The sequence below is a fragment of the Tupaia chinensis genome, unplaced genomic scaffold (genome assembly GCF_000334495.1).
Source record: "Tupaia chinensis unplaced genomic scaffold, TupChi_1.0 Scaffold000365_1, whole genome shotgun sequence".
Lineage (NCBI taxonomy): Eukaryota > Metazoa > Chordata > Mammalia > Scandentia > Tupaiidae > Tupaia > Tupaia belangeri.
The window spans coordinates 1,752,357-1,775,431 of NW_006159862.1; the positions used below are offsets into that span (position 1 = coordinate 1,752,357).

Genomic DNA, 23,075 nt, shown 5'->3' on the forward strand with positions numbered 1-23,075 from the left:
TGGCGAGCGCATGCGCCCTATAGCAAAAACCTCCCTCCCCCCCCAAAAAAAAAAAAGTATGAGGGTTTATGAGTCTTTCCAAAGAAACAGATTTTGGTGTGTGTGTGTGTATGTGTGTGGTCTTTCTGTTGTTAATTTCATTGATTTTCTGCACTTCATTCTATCTGTTGCCCTGGTTACTTTGGGTTTATTTTACTCTTTTTCTAGTTTCTTAAGGTAAATACCTAAACTGATGTAAGACCTTCCTTTTCTGAGATAAGCATTTAATGCTATGAATTTCCTTATAGCTACTGCTTTAGCTATACTCCATAAATTCTGATACTGAACAAAAATGAAGTGTTCTAATTTCCCTTGAGTTTTATTCTTTTGCCCATGGATTATTTAGAAATATGTTGTTTAGCTTCCAAGTATTAGAATTTTCCCTCTATCTTTTCTTTATCTCTCTTTTTCTTTTCTTTCAGTTTTGTTATGGGGTGCATGTGCTTACGACAGAGAGAGAGAGAGAGAGAGAGAGAGAGAGAAAGCACTGCCCAGGAGAGGATGGCCAAACTTCAACCCCTTCACCTCCATTCTCCTCTCTGGATTTTGGGCATGCATACACATGTGCCCAGTGTGGTCTTTAAGCTGCTGGGTCTGGCACTTGAGCTGTGCAGTTGGCCAAGTGGTATCCAGTCACTGCAACCATCATACCACCGCAGGTCCCCTCCTGTTTTTCTGTATTGATTTCTTGTTTAATTATGTTATGGTCAGAGAATACAGTTTGAATGATTTCAGTTCTTTTAAATTTGTTCATTTTTTTTTTTTTAGAATGTCTTAGGATATGTTTTGTTTTTGGTGAATATCCCACATACAGTGAAGGAATGTATATTCTGCTCTTGGATATTTTTCTATAAATGTTAATCAGATTCAGTTGATCAATGGTGGCGTCAGTTTTTCTGTGTTCTTGCTAGTATTTTGCATGCAGTCATTCTGTTACTAAGAGAAGGATGTTGACTCTAACTGTTGTGGTGAATTTTTCAGTTCTGTTTACAAATACATCTGGTTTTGCTTCATGTATTTTGAGGTGCTTTTGTTAGGTGTATACACACTTAGGATCATTCTTTTTTTTTTTTTTATTATCATAATCTTCTTTATATTACATTGGATTACATATAACTTTACATTGACTTCCATTGCTTTTTCAAAAGGGAATGCCATGCATGTCAGTCAATACAGAGGCATCGATCTCCCCGCTTTATCATTCAAAGTCTTTTCCATGCATTTCCCAAAAATTATTATTATTATAATTTTTTAAAATAGTCAATCACTATTTCTCATTTTGCTTGTTAAAAGACTTCACCCATCATGAAATACTTCCCAGACCAGTCCAGTTGAGAATACTATACACGTCATCTTCAACAGATAATAAACCATATCTGTTTCTCACTAACATCCCCTCTATTGTTCACTTGCTATCTTTCTCTATCCTCTTCTCTTTTTTTTTTTTATAGTTTATTTTTTATTATAATTTTTTTTTTCCCATCGCAACACACAAATGAATTTTCCATCCAATATATACTGTGCGTTGGCTCAATCAAGCATGTCAACATATATGTTCTCAGCAAATAATTTCCCAATTCTTGTGTCCTGCATACCTTGCCTTTTGTTTTACCATCCTAGATTCCCCATCCCCCTCCCTCTGTTATGACCCATCCTCCTCCCACATTGTCCCTGTCATCCCCGATTGCCCTCCGTGCCTCACCCCTCCCCAAATGATCTGTCAGTGATCTTAATTAGTCTAAGTCTCTCCAATAGTTATCACAGCTGACACATGCCTCTACATGAACTCAAGTCTGACTTTAGGCCTAAACCCCATTGGGTAAAAAGAGCATACTATAAAGTAGAACCCAACTGGGCCCATACCGCTCACTGCAGCCATCAAATATCCAATTTTTTTTTTTAAATGGTACGAATAGTTTAACCGTTTTTTTTTGTTTGTTTTTTGTTTTCGTTTTTTTTTTTTCCCTAACATTCATTCCCTGAGCATCATCACAGCGTACTAAATGTAATCTCCCATCTAGAATAAACTGCACAGTGACCCAATCAAGCATGTTATCATCAATAATATTCCACTTCTACTTTCTTGCTTATGCACATATATATGTTTTTTTTCCTCTTCCTCTCTTTTTTTTTTTATTATTTTTTAAATTTTTCCTATGTTTGTCCCTCTGCCCTGTCTCACTCTCCCATTACAATATCCCTGCTATATACAGTTGTCTTCCAGAAGAGTTACTGAAAAAGTGATACATACAAGTAAAGGGAGAGAGGCCACAAGTTCCAACCATCAGCTCATAAAGTTTTTGGTAATAGGGAGCATAAACTCCACTCAGGGTTGGATAAGGAAGGGTCTCCGGCAGATCCACAAGTGTAGGTGAGTCTCCAAGGAATGCAGTTTCAGGAAAGCAGTTCTGGTACACAGGGATAATTATCAGCTGATGCGGCACAGCAGTCATCTTGTAGTTACCAGGAATGGTGTTGTGGGGGTCTGCAGTGTGAGTTGTCCTTGGGTATCTGGCTTCCGGGGGGGGCGTGAGACCCCTTGGCCGCGTGGTGCGCCCCCCCGGAGTGGAGGGGGCCAGGCCAGGCCGTTCCCGGCCAGGATCATTCTTGAAGTGCCTGTTTTATCATCATGTAGTGTCTATCCCTCTCTCTTTTTTTTTTTTTTTTTACTTCTTTGTAAACTTTTGCCACAAGGTACGTGTGCTCACCAGAGATAGATGAGAGAGAGAGGGAAAAACAGAAAACATTCCCTAGGAAAGCTGACCATGCCACAGCCCCTGCTCTTCCATCCTCCTCGGGATTTTTGGACACATGAGCACATGCGCTTGGCATGTTTTTTTTTTGGAGAGGTTTTCACTATAGGGCGCGTACACTTGCCAGACAGAGACTTAGAGACAGAAAGTGAGAAATCACCCCCCAGGGGGGATGGTCACGCCGCAGTCCCTTCTCTTCCATTCTCCTCTCGGGATCTTGGGCACGCACGCACATGTGCCCGGCGTGAGTTTTAAGCCACCGGGTCCAGGACGCGAACCGCGGTCGACTACGTGGGAGTCCAGCGACATAGCCATTACGCTGACTGCTGGTTCCCACGCTTGACATGTTTTTTAAGTTGCCGATCTGAGACTCAAACCTGAAGTTAGCCATGTGGAATCCAGTTACCTTAAGCACCGTGCCACCAGCTAGCCCATGTAATGTTCCTCTTTATCTGTCTTAATTTTCCTTGTTCTGAGGTCAGAAATAGCTGTTTTCTGATTTATGGGTAGTCCAACTTTCATTTGATTAGTGTTTAAATGGTATATATTCATTCCTGGTGCCTCTTTCTTTTCTGTTCTATTTCTTTCTTTCAGATGAAAGAGACAGATGGACCGACAAGTACCCTTCCAAGGGTCTTACCATACCACATTCCTCCCCAGGGCTTCCCAGTCAGCCAGGATTATGGGTGAACATGGTCACCAGCTGTGTACGGGCCAGTCCAGGCTTTTGAACTGGGGCTTCCCATGTGGCTCCAGTTTTGGGTAAAGGCATCCTGCTGCCCATGCTCACAATGCTGGACCCGTTCCTTTGTCTTTGACCTACTTTTTTTTTTTTTTTCTTTTCGAAGCTTATTTATTTTATTGTGAGATAAAGGGAGGGAAACAAGCACCCTTCACAGGTTTTCTTGTTTATATTTAGATTTAAAACTTCTCTGGAACCTAGACATTCCTACTCTCTCTCATCTCCTATGGCTTTAGTTTCCATTTTTAAAAAATTAAAACTAGAAAAATCTCTTGAACTGGGACCAGCAGTTGGCATAATGGCTACGTTGCTGGACTCCCATGTAGTCGACCGTAGTTCAGGTCCCGGACCCGGAGGCTTAAACTCACGCTGGGTGTGTGTGCGTGCCCAAGATCCCAAGAGGAGAATCGAGGAGAAGGGATCACAGCGTGACCACCCCCATGGAGGGTGATTTCTTGCTTTCTGTCTCTGTCTGTCTCTTTCTGGCGAGCTCACGCTCCCTATAGCGTAAATCTCTCCAAAAAAAAGAAAAATTTCTTGAATAAACGCCTTAGTGTTTGTATGTATCAATCTCAGGAGGCCTAGGGCTTTCTAAATATGTCCCTGTAACAACTTTTTTTTTTTTTAAACCAATGAAGGGTCATGTAATAACCTCCTACTTTTGTAACTAAAGATCAATGTCAAGAACTCAAAAGCAGCATATTTTTACTCTTAGGAGTAATTCCCTTGGAGTATACCTATAATAATGTTTTGTACTTCCATTTAAATAGATACTAAGTTTTATTTTAGGATCATGTTATGCAAAGAGGCAAATAATTATTTTCTGAGCAGAGTTCTATTAACTTTACATTTTGCTATTATGTGTGTCTCTTTGTAGTCATGTGACTGGCTGCCTAAGAGTCTTTTAACTTTAGGCCTGTCTGTTGTGTTCCTTATGGTAGAACCTTATTTCCCTTGATTATCTTTTTCTATTGTCTTTATCACCAAACATCTTTCTCTACCTAAAAATTTCTGGCCTTGGGGCCTGCAGGAGGTATGGAGGTTAGGGGTGCTGGACTCCCACATGGCTTGAACCACATGGTTCAAGTCCTGGACCTGGTAGCTTGCTTTCTCACTTTCTCTCTCTTTCTCTCGCTCTTATATCAGATTTTTTAAAAAGAAAGAATTTCTGGTCTCAAGATTTTTTCATGATGATATTGCTAACAAATTAAAAGAATAGGAAAAATGTGATAATATATGTGGTAAATTCATTCTTTGAACAGGTTTTCTTTTTTAAAGAGATTTTTGCCTTGGAGCACTTGTTGGGAGGGAGGGGGAGAAAGAAAGAGAAACAGTGAGAGGGAAAGTGAGAAATCATCTGGGGGAATGGCCACGCTGCAATCTCTTCTCCTCTATTTTCCTCCCAGTCAAGCCACCAACTGTGATTGGCCATGTGGAAGTCCAGCAATGTAACCACTGTGCCATTTGCTGGCCTCTTAATAGGTATTTTTGTTACATTCATCCTTTCAACAGATATTTATTGAACACTTATTATCTCCCGGGACACCTAGGATGTATCGATAGTGATAAATGGAATGACCAGAGGCTGCACATTCAGGAAAATTTTTGTCCATTTCATGAAATTTATTCTTTTATTCCTTTTACCTTTTATACTTTGTTTATATTTAAATCTGTTATTTCATGTGCACTGAAACTAACTTATGGCTTTGTCCTTAAAAATGAGTGATCTAAAATATATCCATTTTAATGAAATGCTGCTATATCTTAGTTACATGAAAGTATTGGTAAAGTTCTAGGTACATTTGTATCATCTTGTGAAGTCAGTTGGTATTTTGTGTTTTGAGGTTTGTTATGACTAAAGATTAGTTTGAATTAAAATACAAGATTTGAGCCATTTAAAAAATTTAAAACTTAGGGCTGGTAGGTGGCATAGTGGTTAAGATGCTGGACTCCCACATGGCTGATCATGGTTCGAGTCCTGGACTTGGTGGTTTCTTTCTCACTTTCCTTTTCTCTCTCTCTCTCTCTGCCTCTCTCTGGTCAAGCGTAAGAAAATAAGAATAACAAGTAAAATTTTTGAAAAATAAATGATTCTTTAAATAATTTTTTACAACTTACTAGAATACTAAATTGAGTAAGTTAATATTTAAACATTATCCAATCACTTCAAGAAAAGTTATTTTTTGTAGTTATCCAATCACTTCAAGAAAAGTTATTTTTTGTAGTTATCTGGCCTCAAAAATTTCTTTTTTTTTTTTTTGGAGAGGTTTTCGCTATAGGGCACTTTAGCCAACCCTGGATCATGAGCACGTGCATACTCTGGTGTTCTCAGGGAGGTCTTCAAACACAAATCCAAAAACTCCTTGTGTGGGTCAGCCTAGCAGAATATTGCATTTCACTGTTGTACCACTGTCTGGCTCTGACTTTCAAAAAAACAAAGCAGGGGGACCAGCAGTTAGCGTAATGGCTATGTCACTGGACTCCCATGTAGTCGACCATGGTTCAAGTCCTGGACCCGGTGGCTTAAAACTCACACTGGGCATGTGTGCGTGCGTGCCCAAGAACCCGAGAGGAGAATGGAGTAGAAGAGATTGCAGAGTAGCCATCCCCCCTGGGGGGTGATTTCTCACTTTCTGACTCTCTGTCCCTCTCTGACTTTCTGGCGAGCACACGTGCCCTATAGTAAAAACCTCTCAATAAATAAATAAATAAATACAACAAAGCAGGATCTTTTAAAAATTATTTTATTAAACTTTATTAATTATTATTATTATTTTCACATGGATTTTGCCAGATAAAGACCGAGAGAGAGAGAGAGAGGGAGGGAGGGAGGGAGGAAACCACCAGGTCTGGGACTCGAACTATGGTCAGCCATGTGGGAATTCCAGCACCTTAACCACCACACCTCTTGCTGGCCCCAAAGCAGGATATTTTAAAAAATGTCTCTGTCCATTTGTTGTTATTTTTTATTTTTATATTTATTTCTTACAGGAGGAAGAGCTGTTGTGATGGCTAGTCTTTATTGGAAATAACTTTACAACACATTTTAAGGGACTCAGTGGGCCAACTGGTGAGGCACCACCTTGTAATGGGTTCCACAGTTAAGGCATTGCTGGGTCTTGCCTTTGTGCAGCCAGATAGTAGTAGTATTATTTTAAAGAATTGTTTTAAGGACTAGCAGATAGCATAGTGGCTATGTCGCTGGACTCTCATTTAGCTGACTGTGGTTCGAGTCCCGGACCTGGTACCTTAAACTCATGCCGGGCACATGTGCGTGCGTGCCTAAGATCCCAAGAGGAGAATGGAAGAGAAAGGATTGTGTCATGGCTATCCCCTCCTGGGGGTTGATTTCTCTCTTTCTGGCAAGCACATGCACCCTATAGCAAAAACCTCTCCCCCTAAAAGAAAAATTAAAAAAAGATAAAGAATTATTTTATTTAGCCTTATTTATTTATTTATTTACATTTGACCAGAGAGCAAGAAAGAGAAAGAGAGAAGGAGAGAGGGAAGGAAAGTGAGAAAGCAAGCTGTCAGGTCTGGGACTCAAACTGCAGCCGACCATGTGGGCCGTGTGGTTGGCCTGCACCCTTAACCATCACGCCCCCTGCCAGCCCCTGTTTTTTTTTGTTTGTTTGTTTTCTGTTTTTGTAAGAATATTTTAGAAATTGAACCAGAAATTTTATTTTAGCCTGGTATATATGGAGTTAATTTTTTTTTTCATTTAATTTAAAATTTTTACTAATTAAAATATTTTAAAAGATATAAATGTTCTTTTGTTGTTAAATAAATGAAAACTGAGTTTTGTGAGTCCAGAAGAAGGGTATAACCTAATTCTGTGTTACTCAAATGAAATGTAGTTAAAGTTCTTTTCAAAGGAAGGCATTTGTATATTTTCCTTAGAAAAATGTCTGTTCGAGTCATTTTTTCTGTCAGGTTTTTTGTTTGTTTTTGTTTCGTGTTTTTTTGCTCGCTTGTTTGTTTGGTTGTGTTTTTGCTGTAGAGTTGCAGGACATCCTTACATATTTTGGATATTAATGCTGTATCTGATACATGAGTTTTCTCCCATTTTATAGGTTGCCTTTTCACTCGTGGTTGTTTCCTTTGCTTTGCAGATACTTTTAGTTTGATGTAATCTCGCCTAACTTTGCTTTATTCTTTCCTTTTTTTTTTAATTGCCAGAGAGCATGTGCACTTGCCAGAGAGAGAAAGAGCGAGAGAGAGTCCCCCGGTGGGGTTTGATCACACTACATCCTTTTTCCTCCATTTCTCTATCCTGTTGGGGTTTGAGGCATGCATGCACACGTGCCTAGAGTGTTCTTCGAGCCACTGGCTTCAGCCATGGTCAGCCGTAGTCAACCTTGCATGATCCTGATTCCTCAATCACTAGGCTGTGGAGCTGGCCCTAATTTTGCTTTTGTTGCCTGTACTTTTGATGTCATATCTAAGAAAAAATTGCGAAGACTAATCATGAAATTTTCTCCTGGGAATTTTGCAGTCTTTAATCCATTTTGAGGTTTTTGTTTTGTTTTGTTTTGAATCTTTTATTATTATTATTTTTTTTTTGGTAGAGGTCTTTGCTATAGAGCGCGTGCACCCGCCAGAAAGACAGAGACAGATAGAAACAGAAAGGTAGAAATCACCTCCCCCGGGGGGGATGACCACTCTGCAATCCCTTCTCCTCCATTCTCTTCTTGAGATCTTGGGCCTGCATGAGTTTAAGCCACCAGGTCTGGGACTCAAACCACAGTTGACTACATGGGAGTCCAGCGACATAGCCATTACGCCAACTGCTGGCCCCGAGTACCATGTGTTTTAATTACTGTTGTGATAATTTGAAATCAGAATGTGTGATGTCTCCAGTTTTGCTCTTTGACAAGGTTGTTTTGGCTATTCAGGATCCTGTGTGGTTCCATTTGAATTAAGTATTTGTTTCTATCTGTGTAAAGCATGCTATTCCTATTAAGATTGCATTGAGTGTGTGGATCATTTTAGGTAGTAAGGACATTTAAAAAGTGTTAAGTCTTCCATGAACATGGATTTTCCATGTATTTGTGTGTCTTCTTTAACTTGTCAATTGCTTTGTAGTTTACAGTGTACAAGTCTTTCACTGTCTTCACTAAGTTTAAGTACTTTATTCTAATTATTTCTCATACTTATATATGGGAGTAAATGGTGGCCTCATTAAATGAGTTCAGAAGTGTTCCTTCCTCTTAAATTTTTTGTAAAATTTTGAGAAGGATTGGCATTAATGCTCCTTCAGGTGTTTGGCAGAATTCACCAGTGAAGCCATCTGGTCCTGGGCTTGGCTTTGTTGGGAGATTTTTGAGTCAGAGCTCTTTTTCCTTAGTTTGCTAAGCATTTGTCAGTTTTCTTGATCTTTTCAAAAGCACAGTTCTTAATTTCATTGATTTTTCTATTCTCCATTTTGTTCATTTCTGCTCTAATCTTTTTTATTTCTTTCTCCCTGCTCATTTTGGACTGAATTTGTTCCTCTAGTTCCTTGACTTAGGTTTGTTTGAGATCTTTGTTAATGTATTTATTTTTATATGTATCAGTATATATCAGTATGAACTATTCCTCTGAGTACTGCTTTTACTGCATTCTGTAAGTTTTTATATGTTGTATTTTCTTTGTCTCAAGGGATTTTCTTTTTCCTTTTTTTTGTGAGAGAGATTTTTATTATAGTACACATGCACTCGTTTTGTAATCTCTTGTATTTTTGAATTTTTGAATTTTAATCTCTTGTATTTTTGAATTTTTTCATTTTCCTTCTCTACTGATTTCTAGTTTTATTTCGTTGTGACCAGAAAAGATACTTGTTATGATTTTAATCTCCTTAAATTTGATTTTTTAAAATAATTATGTATTTAATTTTATTTGTTGTTATTATTTAATTTGCTACAGGGCACATGCTTTCATGAGAGTGGTGACAGGCAGTGAAAAAAATCAGCTGTCAGGTCTGAGACTCAGACTAGTCAGCCATGTGTGAGTCCAGCACCTTAACCACCGCCACCACCCACCGGCCCCCTTAAATTTGTTAAGGCTTGTTTTATGATCTAATGTGGTTTATCCTGGAGGATGTCTCCTGTGTATTTGAGAAGAACGTATATTCCACTGCTGTTGGGTGAAATGTTCTATATGTCTTAGTTCTGTGTGGTCTATAATAGTTAAGCTTTCTGTTTTCTTACTGGCTTTCTGTGTGGTTATTGATCTATTATTGGAAGTGGGATATTGAAGTTTCCTTCATTGCTGTGTGTCTCTCCTCAATTCTATCAGTATTTGCCTTATATATTTAGGTGTTTCAGTATTGGCTGCTTTGTTTAATGACAGTCGTGTCTTTAATGGAGGGAATACTTGTTAAGAAAAGTATCATTGGGGAGACCAGCAGATGCCGTAATGGTTACATCGCTGGACTCCTATATAGTCGACCATGGTTCACGTCCTGGACCCGGCGAATTAAAACTCATGCTGGGCACGAGTGTGTGCGTGCCCAAGATCCCAAGAGGAGAATGGAGAAGGGATTGGGGTGTGGTCATCTGCTCTGGGGGGGATTTCTCACTTTCTGTCTCTCTGTCTCTCCAGTGAGTGCATGTGCCCTATAGCAAAAATATCTCTCTCAAAAAAAATAAAAGTATCCTTGGGACTAGCAAGTGGTGTAGTGGTTATGCCGGACCCCCACATAGCTGACTGTGGTTTGAGTCATACTCAGTGGCTTGAAAATCATGTTAAGCACGTATGCATTGTGTGTGTCCAAGATCCCAGGAGAAGTGATTGTGGTGTGACCATCTCTCCAGGGGTGATTTCTCACTTTCTCTCTCACTGTCTCTGTCTCCCTGGCAAGCATACGTACCTTATGGCAAAAACCTCTAAAAGACATAAGAAGCATCCTTAGGTGGTTTCGTCACAGGGACATCATTAGATGTTATAGCCTCCTACATGCCAAGGCTACATGGCATTACCTTAGAGGACCATGGTCTGTCTGTGGGCCGTTGCTGTTTTTACCTTCCTTGTGGATTAATCATTATATAATGTCCTTTATCTCTTGTGACAGTTTTTGAATTAAAATCTGTTCTGTCTGATGTTGGTATGGCTTCAGCCTATATCCTAAAATCTAGAAAATTTATGTCTCTTGTAGCAAGCACATAGTTGGATATTTTTTAAAAATCTATTTAGCTATTCTGTGTTTTTTGATTGTGGAGCTTAATCCATTTACATATTGCTAGATTAGAACTATTAGCATTTTGTTCATTGTTTTAAATCTTGAATCTCTTTTGTCCCATTTTTCTTGTCTACTTTGTGTTTTTTGTTTTGTTTTGTTTTTGTAATAACGTGATTTGATTCCATTTTTATTCTCTTGTGTATCTTCTATAGGTAATTACCTATTCTTTTTGGTTAGCATGGGGCTTACATAAAACATCTCTAATCACATACAAAACTATTCTCTTACTCCCTGTCCTACACTTTCCTGATTCCACTAAGTCTTTTACTTTAATGCATACATTTTCTTTTCTATTACAAATGGAAATAGTAGGGCCAGCCTAGGGCCTAGTGTTTAAGGGAGCTGGATCCCACATTGCTGACTACGTGGTTCGAGTCCCAGACCTGGTGGTCTGAAAAATATGCTGGGTATTTGTGCATGTGTTTCCAAAATCCCAAGGGGAGAGAGAAATGGAGAAGGGGTTGCAGTGTGATCAAGGCCCATTGCAAGTGCTTTCTCCCTTTCCCCTCTCTGTCTCTCTGGTGAGCACACACACACTCTGACAGTTTTTTTTTTTAGAGAGTGATATATGGGGCTGGCAGATGGTGTGGTGGTTAAGGGCACTGGACTCCCACATGACCAACTGTGGTTCGAGTCCTGGACCTGGAAGTTTACTTTCTCTCTCTGTGTCTCTCACTTTTTCCCTCTCTGGTCAAACTAAAATGAATAAATAAATAAAGCTAAATAAAATAATTATTTTTTTTAAAAAGTGATATGTTAATTAGCTTGATTTAATCATCCTACATTTCATATATGTATGTATATATATGTATATATATATACACACACACATATATATATATGTCTCAAAACATCATCCATACCCACATGAATGTGTGGAGTTATGATTTGTCAATAGAAATTAATATTTAAAAAATAAAATAAAACTAGCAGGTGAATTTTTCTACTAGCCATCAAGACTAAATATGTGGTTATAGTATCTAAGCTTTTATTTGTGATTAAAAAAAATTCTTAGAAAAAGAGAGATAGTAATCTGTTTTGATAATCTAGGGGTTCTCAAAATGTGATTTGCACATTGTTGCAGGAGGTCCCTGAGACTTTTTCAGGGGGATCCCGAAGGTCAGACCTGTTTTCACAATAATTCTAGGATATTGTCTTTTTCATTGTATTAATGTAATGATAATCCGAAACCAATAGGGAGACACACCTGCTGACTTTGGATGGAATTGTACTAATCATCATCATATTCTTTAGTGCTAGTAAAAATAAAAGCCAGCTTTACTTAAGGGTGTGATTAGAACAATAGATAATTAATTTTATTAAATATAAACCCTTGAGTACATTCCTCATTTTTTTAAAGTTTTTGCCATAGGGAGCATGTGTTTGCTGGAGAGAGACAGAAAGAGGGGAAGTGAGAAGTCACCCCTCAGGGGAGTTGGCCATGCCACAGTCCCTTCTCCTCCATTTTCTTCTTGGAATTTTGGGCACGCACACACCTGCACCTAGCATGATTTTCAAGCCACTGGGTCTGAGGCTCAAACCATGGTTGGCCAAGTAGGAGTCTAGCACCTTAACCACCACACCACCTGCTGGCCCCTCTATTTTACATTTTTCCATGTAATCTGTCATCATATGGAAGATCTGCATGTGTCAGGGTACCAGTATTTTCCAAAATAGCAGAAAAGGCATAGATGTTATAAAATCTTTCCAGTGTAAAAGATCCACTAAACTTGTGAGATAGACCAATGAATTCTGATAAAACAGAATATGATAATTTCATTGAGGTAGTTTCAGATCCTACATTCTGCTAATAGTTAAGAAATTGCCATTTGTTGGGACTAGCAGATGGCATAATAGTTACGTTGCTGGACCCCCATGTAGCTGACCATGGTTTGAGTCCTGGACCCAGTGGCTTAAAATTCATGCTGGGCACGCGGCGTGCATGCCCAAAATCCCAAGAGGAAATTGGACACCCCTGGGAGGGGATTTCACTCTTTCTGTCTCTCTTCAGTGAGTGCACATGTTCTATAGCAAAAGTCTCTCTTAAAAACAATAAAAAAGGGAACCAGCAGTTAGCGTAATGGCTATGTCGCTGGACTCCCACGTAGTCGAACGCGGTTCGCGTCCCAGACCCAGTGGCATAAAACTCAGGCTGGGCGTGTGTGCGTGCGTGCCCAAGATCCCGAGAGGAGAATGGAGGAGAAGGGATTGCAGCGTGACCATCCCCCTTGGGGGGTGATTTCTCGCTTTCTGTCTCTCTGTCCCTCTCTGGCTGGCTGACGAGTGTACGCACCCTATAGCGAAAACCTCTCCCCCCAAAAATAAAAAAGAAATGACCATTTGTTGAGGTTTGGTATAGTATCAAAAGAACCTACAGTTATCTCAAAAAGCTATTCATAAACTTCTTTTACCAACTACTTATCTGTAAGGCAAATTTTCTTGATATTTACTATACTAAAACAACATTGCACAAGAGTAAATGTGAAAGTATGTATGAGAATCTTAACAGTTTATTCTCAAGACAAACATTAAAGAGGATTGCAAATATGTAAACCAGTGCCCTTCTCTCACTAATTTTTCCTTTAGAAAATGTTTATTTTTTTCATTAAAGATACTTGTTAATATCTAAAGATTTGATATTGTTGGTTTTAATTGAATTAATTTTTTTAAAAAATGTTTGCAATACAACTCATGTGCTTGCTAGAAACAGGGAGAAAGATAGAGACACAGGTTAAGTGGGAAATTACCCCACCGCACAGGGGACGTGACCATGCTGAAATCCCTTCTCCATTCTCCTCTGAGGAGTTCGGGCATGTATGCATACACGCCCGGCTTGTTTTTCAAGCTGCCGAGTCTGGGACTTGAACTGTGGAAATGGCCACTTAGGAGCCAGTCCCTTAACCACCACACCACCTGCTCGTTCAGTTTTTTCTTATTTTTAATCTCTCTCTCTCTCTCTGTCTCTCTTTAAGTTTCTGTCTTCTGAGAGAGACAGAGACAGGCACCCTCGACAGGGTCTTGATGCCACAACCCACTGAGCTTCCACTGCCTCAGATCATGGTCACACATGTGCCCCACACACTCAGGGAGGTTCCAGTTGTAAACCTGGAACCTTTCCCATGGGCCAGCCTCACAGAGCGTTCCACAGCTGCAGTGCCACCAGCTGACCCTTCATTTTTCATTTCTAATGCCTTAATATCTGTAGGTAAACCGCACCTAAATGGAGCACGATAGGATCTTCAGTAATTTCTAAGATAACAAAGAAATCCAAAAGTTTGAGATTTTTACCCTCCCAGGGTTGTTGAAAGTCAAGTGAATGTATTCAATAAGTAAAATAGTTTTGTGAAAAATCTTGAAAAACTTTTTTTTTAAATTTGTGATAGATTAAGTATTGGTGGAGTCTTACGTGAGAGAGAGACGAGCACCCTCCTTTTCCTCCAGTCCTGCAGCTCATCAGATCTTGGGCGTTTGCACTTGTCCCCATTGTGTTCAGGCTGACCAGGCTGAGGCCTCATGGAATTCAGCTTCCCTGAAGCAGTATTACTCCTGTGCCACAGAGCCAAACCCAATTTTGAAATAATTTAGATGTAAATTTAAAAATAGTTTTTGAGCTCCCATTGTTATAGTGCTATGCAAGTCAAGTTAGGACTTTCGAGAAGAGCATGGAAAGAGAACCACTTAAATAATTGTTAGTAAGGAGCTTGTTAGCTCATAAGGGAAATGAAGGGGAGATGTCACATACAACTCATCTGTTCCATAAGTTAACGAAGAAGCAACTTTATAATGGAAGCATATTTTGTAATATGGACACACACAGCAAACAGTGCCCTGGAATTCATGAATATAGTTTATTACTGTGGTATAGTTACTTTTTAATTTTTTAAGTTGTGCCTTTTGCTTTGTTACCTCACTGAAAGCAGGATGGGTCATCAGCAGCTTTACTGGAGCCACCTGCGAAAATTCAACCAGGGCTCTCGCTCTTGCCGCGTGTGCTCCAGCCAGCACGGTCTGATCCGGAAATACGGCCTCAACATGTGCCGTCAGTATGCAAAGGACATAGCCTTCACCAAGTTAGACTAAATGATCTTCCTTGAGTGGATTGTCCAGGATATCCACCCAGTGAAAGAAGTCATGCTGGCTATTTGTATATAAAATAAAATAAATAAAACCCTTCGGAAAAAAATTTTTTTAAGTTGTTCCTTTCTTCCCTTGCAGGTATAGAACAAGATGCAGTGAATACTTTTACCAAATATATATCTCCAGATGCTGCTAAACCAATACCAATTACAGAAGCAATGAGAAATGACATCATAGGTAAGCCACACTTGAAGCTATAATAAAAAGAAACACCTGACTTTTTGGTATTAAATAAGAGACTATTTTATGAACATAGACTGTATAATAACAGTTCTTAATCTGTTTTAAGAGTACTTTCTTGTATATGATTATAGCTCACTTAGAAAGCTTCCCTTCCCTCATGTGTGTTGGACTTAGATTCTTAAAATGTTGAACTGAGGACCAGCTAGTGGTATTGTGGTTAAGGTGACTGGATTCCACATGGCTGACTTCGTGGTTTGAGTCCTGGACCCAGTGACTTGAAAAACACACTGAGTACATGTGTGTGCAAGCCCAAAATTCTGAGAAGGAAATGGAAGAGAAGGGATTATGATGTGGCCATTCCTCCTGGGGAGTGATTTCTCATTTTCCCTCTGTTTCTCTCTTTGTCTCTCTCAATCTGTCTCTCTCTTTCATGAGCACACATGCCCTAAAGCAAAAACAAAAAACAAACAAACAAAAACTTTGATTGGAATAACAACTGCAAGAAATATAATAGTTAGTACTAAACACTTACTATGTACCAGACAATATTTTAAGAATTATACATGGATAAAACTCATTTTAATCTTCTAAAGAGCCTTGTAGGGTAAATATATTTATTCTTGTTTTTTTTTTTTTTTTTTTTTTTTTTGGATAGGTTTTTTTTCCTAGGCGCATACAAGCAAGGCTATACGGCGCATGCACTCACCAGAAAGACAAAAAGTGAGAAATCACCCCCAAGGGGGGATGGCCACACCACAATCCGTTCTCCTCTTGGGATCTTGGGCATGCATGTACACACGCCCAGTGTGAGTTTAAGCCACCAGGTCCGGGATTTGAACCGCGGTTGACTACATGGGAGTCCAGCAACATAGCCATTTTGCCAACTGCAGGTCCCATTATATTTATTCTTTCATGAATGAGGAGAGAAGTTAAGTACTTTGTCCAAGTTAGCACAGCTCAGACATAGCAGAGTAGGGATTTGAAACTAGACTCCCACGCCTTACCTATCATGCTGTGTTAGCATGGGACTAGATGACATTACCATAAGACTAAATGGAATGAGGGAAGATTAGAGGACTGAGTCCTGGGTCATGTCTAGCAGTTAGAAGTCTGGCAGATGAGGAAGAGCTGACCAAGGAGCCTTAGGAGGAACAACCATCAAGTGGCCCTTTTACATTGACTGTATTTCATTTTTTTCTGGAAGCCAGGTTAAAAAGAAAGTTTCTGGGAAGGAGTGATAAAAGATATAAAATGATGCCAGTAGGTTAAGTAAGACGAAGACTAGGAATTGAATGCATTTGGCAACCCAGTGGACACTGGTCATCTTAGTTACAGTGGGCTGTTACAGACGGAACTTAATTGGAGGAGTTGTGAAACAAAATAGGAGGATTGAAGACAGAAAGTATTGACAACTGTGTGAGCTATGTTGTTCTGAGAATGAGCTGGAAGGGGATATTAAGTCAAGGGATATTGGTCTTCAATTTTGTTTTAAGGTGCGATATGTTATAAGTGTATAAGATGTGTTACAGTGTTCAAACAGGTAGACTGCATAGCGTTCAGTCAGTACAGCTGATGAGAATGAGGCAGTATCAGAGGGAGAGTTGATATAGGAGAGGGGACAGTTGTTACAGGAGAGAAGCAAAAGAGGATGGATTCCAGTGCCCAGAAAGAAGGTTGCTTGGGCAGGAGCAAGGACAGTCCATTTGTAGCTACAGGAGAGAATGCAGAAGTGGTGGAGATACAGATGAGTTGGAAGATATGTGAGTCTTCTGATTGCTTCTCTTTTCTCAGTGAAGTGGTAAGTCAAGTCCTCCACAAAGAGAATAGGACTAGAGGTGTTGGAATTTGAGCAAGGTGTACCATGTCGGCATATAAAACAAAGTTCATTTTTCGGGACCAGCAGTTAGCATAATGGCTATGTCGCTGGACTCCCATGTAGTCGACCGTGATTCCCATCCCGGACCCGGTGGCTTAAAACACGCCGGGTGCGTGTGCGTGCGTGCCCAAGATCCCGAGCGGAGAACAGAGGAGAAGGGATTGCGACGTGGCCATCCCCCCTGTGGGGTGATTTCTTGCTTTCTGTCTCTCTGTCTCTGCCTGTCTGGCAAGCACATGCGCCCTATAGCAAAACCTCTCCCCCCTAAAAAAAAAAGTTTATTTTTCCTACTGTGCTGTGACAATACAGAACACTTCTGCAACCCCAAATGTATGGGAGTTTTTCCCCACCAACAACCGATTCTGCTGCTGATACTCTAAAGCAGGTGTCCCCAGCCCCCAGGCTACGGACCAGTACTGGTCTATGGCCTGTTGGGATCCAGGCCACACAGCAGGAGGCTAGTGGCGAGTAAATCATTGAAGCTTCATCTGTATTTGCAGCCTCTCCCCATTGCTCACATTACCACCCGAGCTCCGCATCCTGTCAGATCAGCACTGACATGAGATTCTCTTAGGAGCGCGAACCTCTTGTGAACTGTGCATGGGAGGAATCTAGATTGTGCATTCTCATAAACCATCCCATCACCACCCCCACCCGTGGAAAAATTGTCTTTCGCAAAACTGGCCCCTGGTGCCAAAATGGTCAGGGACTGCTGCTCTCGAGGATAACAGCTGAATGTCCTTTAATCTGATTGAGTTCTGACACACTGTACGTTGGAGTTAGTCTCAGATCTCACAGGTTAAGGCTTCAGCCCCACAGGACCTCACTTAAGATGTGCTTCTGGCCTGTTTATTATCTTACAAAAGATACAGATAAACAACCAGATGGAGGACATTTGTAGGGTGAGGTATGGGAAGGGGCACACAACTTCTATGTCCTCTGCGTACAAGCCACCCTCCAGGAACTTCCACCCCTTCACTCTCAGCCCTGACCTTTTGTGTGTGATTCTTAGGCATGATTGATTTTTGTCACTGACTTTTATGACCAGCTGAATCTTTAGCCCCTCTATCCCCCTAGGATTTTAGAGGTGGACCCTAGAGTCCCAACCTCTTATCATGCCTTGGTCTTTCTGGAGGCCAACCCTCATCCTGAAGTTCTCTAGGGACCCCCAACCACCATTCATCTCATTAGCATCCAGAAAACACCACTGCAGAGATTCCAAGGATTTTAGGAGCTGTATACTAGGAAATTGGATGAAGACCAAATATGTATTTCAAAATATCGCCATTGGGGCCAGGAGATGGTGTAGTGGTTATGTCGCTGGACTCCCACATGGCCAACCACAGTTCAGGTCCCAGACCTAGTGGATTGAAACTCATACCGGGCATATGTGTGTGCATACCCAAGATCCCAGGAGAATGGAGGAGAAAGGATTGCAACATGACCATCTCCCTGGGGAGTGATTTCTTGCTTTCCCTCTCACTGTCTCCATCTGTCTCTCTCTCTTTCTCTCTCTCTCTAGCAAGTACATGTGCCCTAAGGTAAAGTCTTCTTAAAAAAAAAAAAAAAAAAAAGAATCACCATTGTTTTAGGTCTAGAAGAATGTGAGCGTAAACTGGGAAATTACCGTATAATCTTTGGGTTTCATTAAGCCCCGCTAAGATGGTGAATTTAAGTGAGACCAGCTGTCATGGTTGTATGATTTTTTTCCCCAGGAATGTTTAAAAATTAGCCAAATAGCTTATTGATATGCTTGCTGCAATTTACTTAGGTAACCTCATTTTAATACATCTTGGTTTTGGAGAGGTTTTTGCTATAAAATGCGTACGTTCGCCAGAAAGACAGAGACTGAAAGCGAGAAATCACCCCCCAGGGGGGATGACCACGCCGCAGTCCCTTCTCCTCCATTCTCCTCTCGGGATCTTGGGCACGCACACACATGTGCCTGCCATGAGTTTACGCCACCGGGTCTAGGACTCTAACCGTGGTCGACTATGTGGGAGTCCAGCAACATAGCTATTACGCCAACTGCTGGGCCTGAGTATGTTCATCTTTGAAGCTTATGTTAGAAACTGTCAATATGCCTTCCAAAAAAATATGCCAGTTTATGTTCCCATTGATGCTAGTATTGGTTTTTCCATGCCCTTGCTGAAGCATACATATTATTAAACATACATATTGTTAACACAATTTTGTACCAGTTTGCTAGAACAAGGATGTAGTGCCTCCTATTCTAGTGCATTTATTTGGTGACCAGTGGCTGTGTGTATCTTTCCATACTAACGTTTTACATTTGTTCTGCATGTGAGTCGCTGTCATGTCCTTCTCCCATTTTGGTGGGAGACAGTTCTTATGATGTACGAATGATAGTAATCTCTTACCTGTCATACATGCTGCAGATTTTTTGTTTGCCTTTTTGTTTTGTTTGGAGATGTTTTAATGTATATAAATTAATTTTTGTTGTTAAATATTTTGATTTCTGCTTTTGCATGCTTGCAGACTTTTCTGATCTCAAGATCTTAAAACCTTCTTATAACCCTTACTGACACTTACCAAATTGGTTCACAAACATGTACAGTTTAAATTTAGTAGAAATTTAATTATTTGTTATTTCTTTCGCAGCAAAGATTTGTGGAGAAGATGGACAGGTGGATCCCAACTGTTTTGTTTTGGCACAGTCAGTAGTTTTCAGTGCAATGGAGCAAGAGTAAGTTAGTTTCATATTTTCACATTTCGCATTCTTGGGAACTTGGGTTCAGAGTTAGGAATGGACTTCACGCAACTAAAAACAAAGTATCTTTGAGAATTCAGGTATTTTGAATATTTACAAGATCATATAAGCACACTCTAAGGCTATGTTTTAAACATAAGTCATGTGAACTCAAAATATTTTTATTTTTAATGTTAATATTTTCTAAGTTTGCAGTTCTGAAGTCATCTGGGAGTGATAGAGGCTATGACATGGCTATTAGAATTGGTGTATTTATATAATACTGCATGTCTTCAGGTGGATATCCTAATTTGTTAGTTCATGCTTTAAACTTAATAGATGCCATATAACTAAATCCACAGTTTTGTTGACACTGCCTCCAGAGTTGTTTTAGATTACTTACTTCTGCATACCCTTAAGGATAAATTTATTCTTTCATTTGACATTTATGAAAAGGGTGCTCCGAGCAAGGCATAGTTAGATATAATACCTGCCTTAGGGGAGCTAGTCCCTAATAAAACAGGGCATGTGCTTTGGTTACTGTAATTCGAGGTAGCATGCCTTAAATATCAGAGGAGAGCTACAAGATCCTAAGAGCAGGAGAGTGCTCACAGGCAAAGGAGCGGCCATGATGCTGTGGGAATTGAGGCAGCATTGACCTAGGCATTTGAGACACAATAGGGACAAGACGGGAAGAGTTTCATTTCCCCAAGTAAGCGCTTTCCTTGGTCATTCCCTCAAATTTCCCTTTTGTCCATGTGCAGGCACTTTAGTGAGTTTCTGCGAAGTCACCATTTCTGTAAATACCAGATTGAAGTGCTGACCAGCGGAACTGTTTACCTGGCTGACATCCTCTTCTGTGAGTCAGCCCTCTTTTATTTCTCAGAGGTAAATCTGCATTTCCTTTCACACTCTGTTAGAGCAGTCCAGCCTCTAAACTAGGCATGCCGGGGCCCTGTCTGCAGCAAATAAGAGAAGAGAGAGAATTTCCAAAAAGATCTCTTATTATTTAAGTCGTAGCTAATGCCCAGAGTACTTTTATGGCCTACCAGTTAGGCAGATTAATGAGAACAAGAAAAGTCAATGTAAGATAACTCTTAATTTGAGAAACCTGATTAAACTGCTGTTTACAATGCATGTTTTTTAACTATTTGGAGCTATTTTAAACCACAGAATATGATGCATGATTCCACTGCACAACTGTCTGCAGACCAGACTTGAGAGGAGAGAGAGGAAGGTAGTACGGTTTTCCTGCTCTCCTCTTTTGCTTCAGCGCTAGATCGGTTGCCCCGTGAAGCACTGGCGACAATGAGTACAGTAATCTATCTGAGGCATAGTTCAGTATGATGGTATGCGTTAGGCTTCACCGTATCCAATTCTTTGGTCACAAAGCAAATGACTATTAAGGATAGACGGAGGATTCCTGACTTCCCGGAGCAGTAGTTGAGACATTCACATTCTGCTCTTCACGAGAATCCAGCCAAGCAGTTGACTGGCCTTTTCACTCCCGGCCTCTTCCTGGAACGATGGCAGTTGCTCAGATGTAGAAGACTCGGTTTCGTAGGCTCGCTCTGTGTATGTCTGCCAGAGAAGAACTGCTAATCCCGTCCCGTGGGAGTTTTACTCTAGCTCACTAAAGTTCGCATCAGCTGTGTGGTGGTAGATTTCTGTTGATTTTTTGTTTGTTTTTCCCCCTTAAGAGAATATCTTAAAACTTTTCGGTCTCAAATGACTATAAGTAGCTGGTGTTAACTGAAGAAGTGACTCTTTCTGCTATCTGATTATGTCCTGTATTTTAATACTCGAAGCTTCTTACAGAGATGGTGAGAGAAATGTGTGTACAGACTTATCTTCCCTTTTGTATTTTTCATTCCTAGTACATGGAAAAAGAGGACGCAGTGAATATCTTGCAGTTCTGGTTGGCAGCAGATAACTTCCAGTCCCAGCTCGCTGCCAAAAAGGGCCAATATGATGGACAGGAGGCACAGAACGATGCCATGATTTTATATGACAAGTGAGTTTGGTTGACAGGTGCATTCAGCATCCAGCAGATACTTACTGAGCATTCAATATGTACTATGGAAATAAAAATGAATCGACTCAGTCTCCCCCACTGTCAGGGAACTTGCAGAGGGCAGCATAAAAAGCTTTTTCTTGGGGCCAGCGGGTGGCATGGTAGTTAAGGTGCTGGAATCTTGGACTCGGCAGTTTTAGTCTCATGCCAGAAATATGTGCATGCGTGCCCAGGATCTCCAGGGAGAATGGAGGTAAAGGGATTGTGATGTGGCCATCCCCGCTGGGAGAGACTTCTCACTTTCCCTTTCTCTCTCTCTGGCAAGCTGGCAAGTGCATACAGTCTATGGCAAAGCCCTGGAAAAACTTTTTCTTGGGGCCAGCAGGTGGTGTGGTGGTTAAGGCACTGAACTCCCTCATGGCCTGTCGCAGTTGAGGCCCAGACCTGGCAGCTTGAAAATCATGCCAGGCACCTGTGCATGCACGCCCCCAAATCCTAAGAGTAGAATAAAGGAGAAGGGATTGCAACATGGCCGTTTCCCCCTCCCCGGGCAAGGGGTATTTCTTACTTTGCCTCTCTCTCTCTCCAGCAAGTGCACATGCGCTATGGCAAAAAAACTATTTAAAAAAAAAAAAAAAGCAAACGTTTTTCTTACATGTGTGTACAGCTTTGGGGGTTCTTAGAACAAAACTGCTATTCGGGGAGAGGAGTTTCACATATGGCAAGCAGGGTGACAGTGGTGGTATTCGGGGAGGGTTTCACAAAACTAAGATTGTGTTCGGATCTGAGGAATGGAAAACTAGCTAGAGCAGGCAGGAAAGAGCATTCTAGGAAAAGGCAGTGGCACAAGCGAAGTCACAGAAACTTGGAAGAGTGTGGCACTTTCAAGAAACTTGAGTTTTGGGCACCAACAGATGGTGTCATGGTTATGTCGCTGGGCTCCCATGTAGTCCACCACAGTTCAAGTTCCAGACCTGCTGGCTTAAAATTCATGCCAAGTATGCATGTGTGCCCAGAAACCCCAAATGGAGGGGAAGGGATTGAAGTGTGACCACCCCCTACAGGGGGTGATTTCTTTCTTTCTGTCTCTGTCTCTCTGGCAAGTGCCTGCGCCCTATAACAAAAATCTCTCTCTTAAAAAAAAATGAAGGCACTTGAGTTTGGGTAATTGGAGGGGTGGGAAATATAAAAGGAGGATGCAGCCAGATGGCGTAGATGGTAAAGGCCTTGACTATCTGTGTGTGTGTGTGTGTTGTTTTCACAAGTCTGCTCAGCCACATTCCTAAATGATATGAATAGTTGTTTTTCATTGGTTTTCACAAGAGGTTGGAAAAACCTCCAGTTACAGTGAAGTGAATTGAAAACACCTGGTCAGCTCTATACCACCAGGGCAGCCTCGTTC

General features: G+C 40.7%; 2 protein-coding genes across 5 annotated transcripts in view; both read left to right on the plus strand.

Moving 5' to 3' along the window:
- Window positions 1-23,075, plus strand: part of AKAP10 (A-kinase anchoring protein 10) — a 96,058-nt gene that overhangs the window by 43,069 nt on the left and 29,914 nt on the right. For all 4 annotated transcript variants that reach the window (XM_006153186.3, XM_006153185.3, XM_027773701.1 and 1 more), the window contains exons 5-8: window positions 14,969-15,067; window positions 19,572-19,656; window positions 20,424-20,547; window positions 21,537-21,673. In XM_006153186.3, coding sequence (XP_006153248.1) covers window positions 14,969-15,067; window positions 19,572-19,656; window positions 20,424-20,547; window positions 21,537-21,673 — 445 coding nt within the window. The remainder of the gene's footprint in view (window positions 1-14,968; window positions 15,068-19,571; window positions 19,657-20,423; window positions 20,548-21,536; window positions 21,674-23,075) is intronic.
- LOC102489648 (40S ribosomal protein S29-like) lies at window positions 14,675-14,833 on the plus strand. Its single transcript, XM_014589609.1, has one exon. The coding sequence runs from the start codon at window positions 14,675-14,677 to the stop codon at window positions 14,831-14,833; it is 159 nt and encodes a 52-aa protein (XP_014445095.1).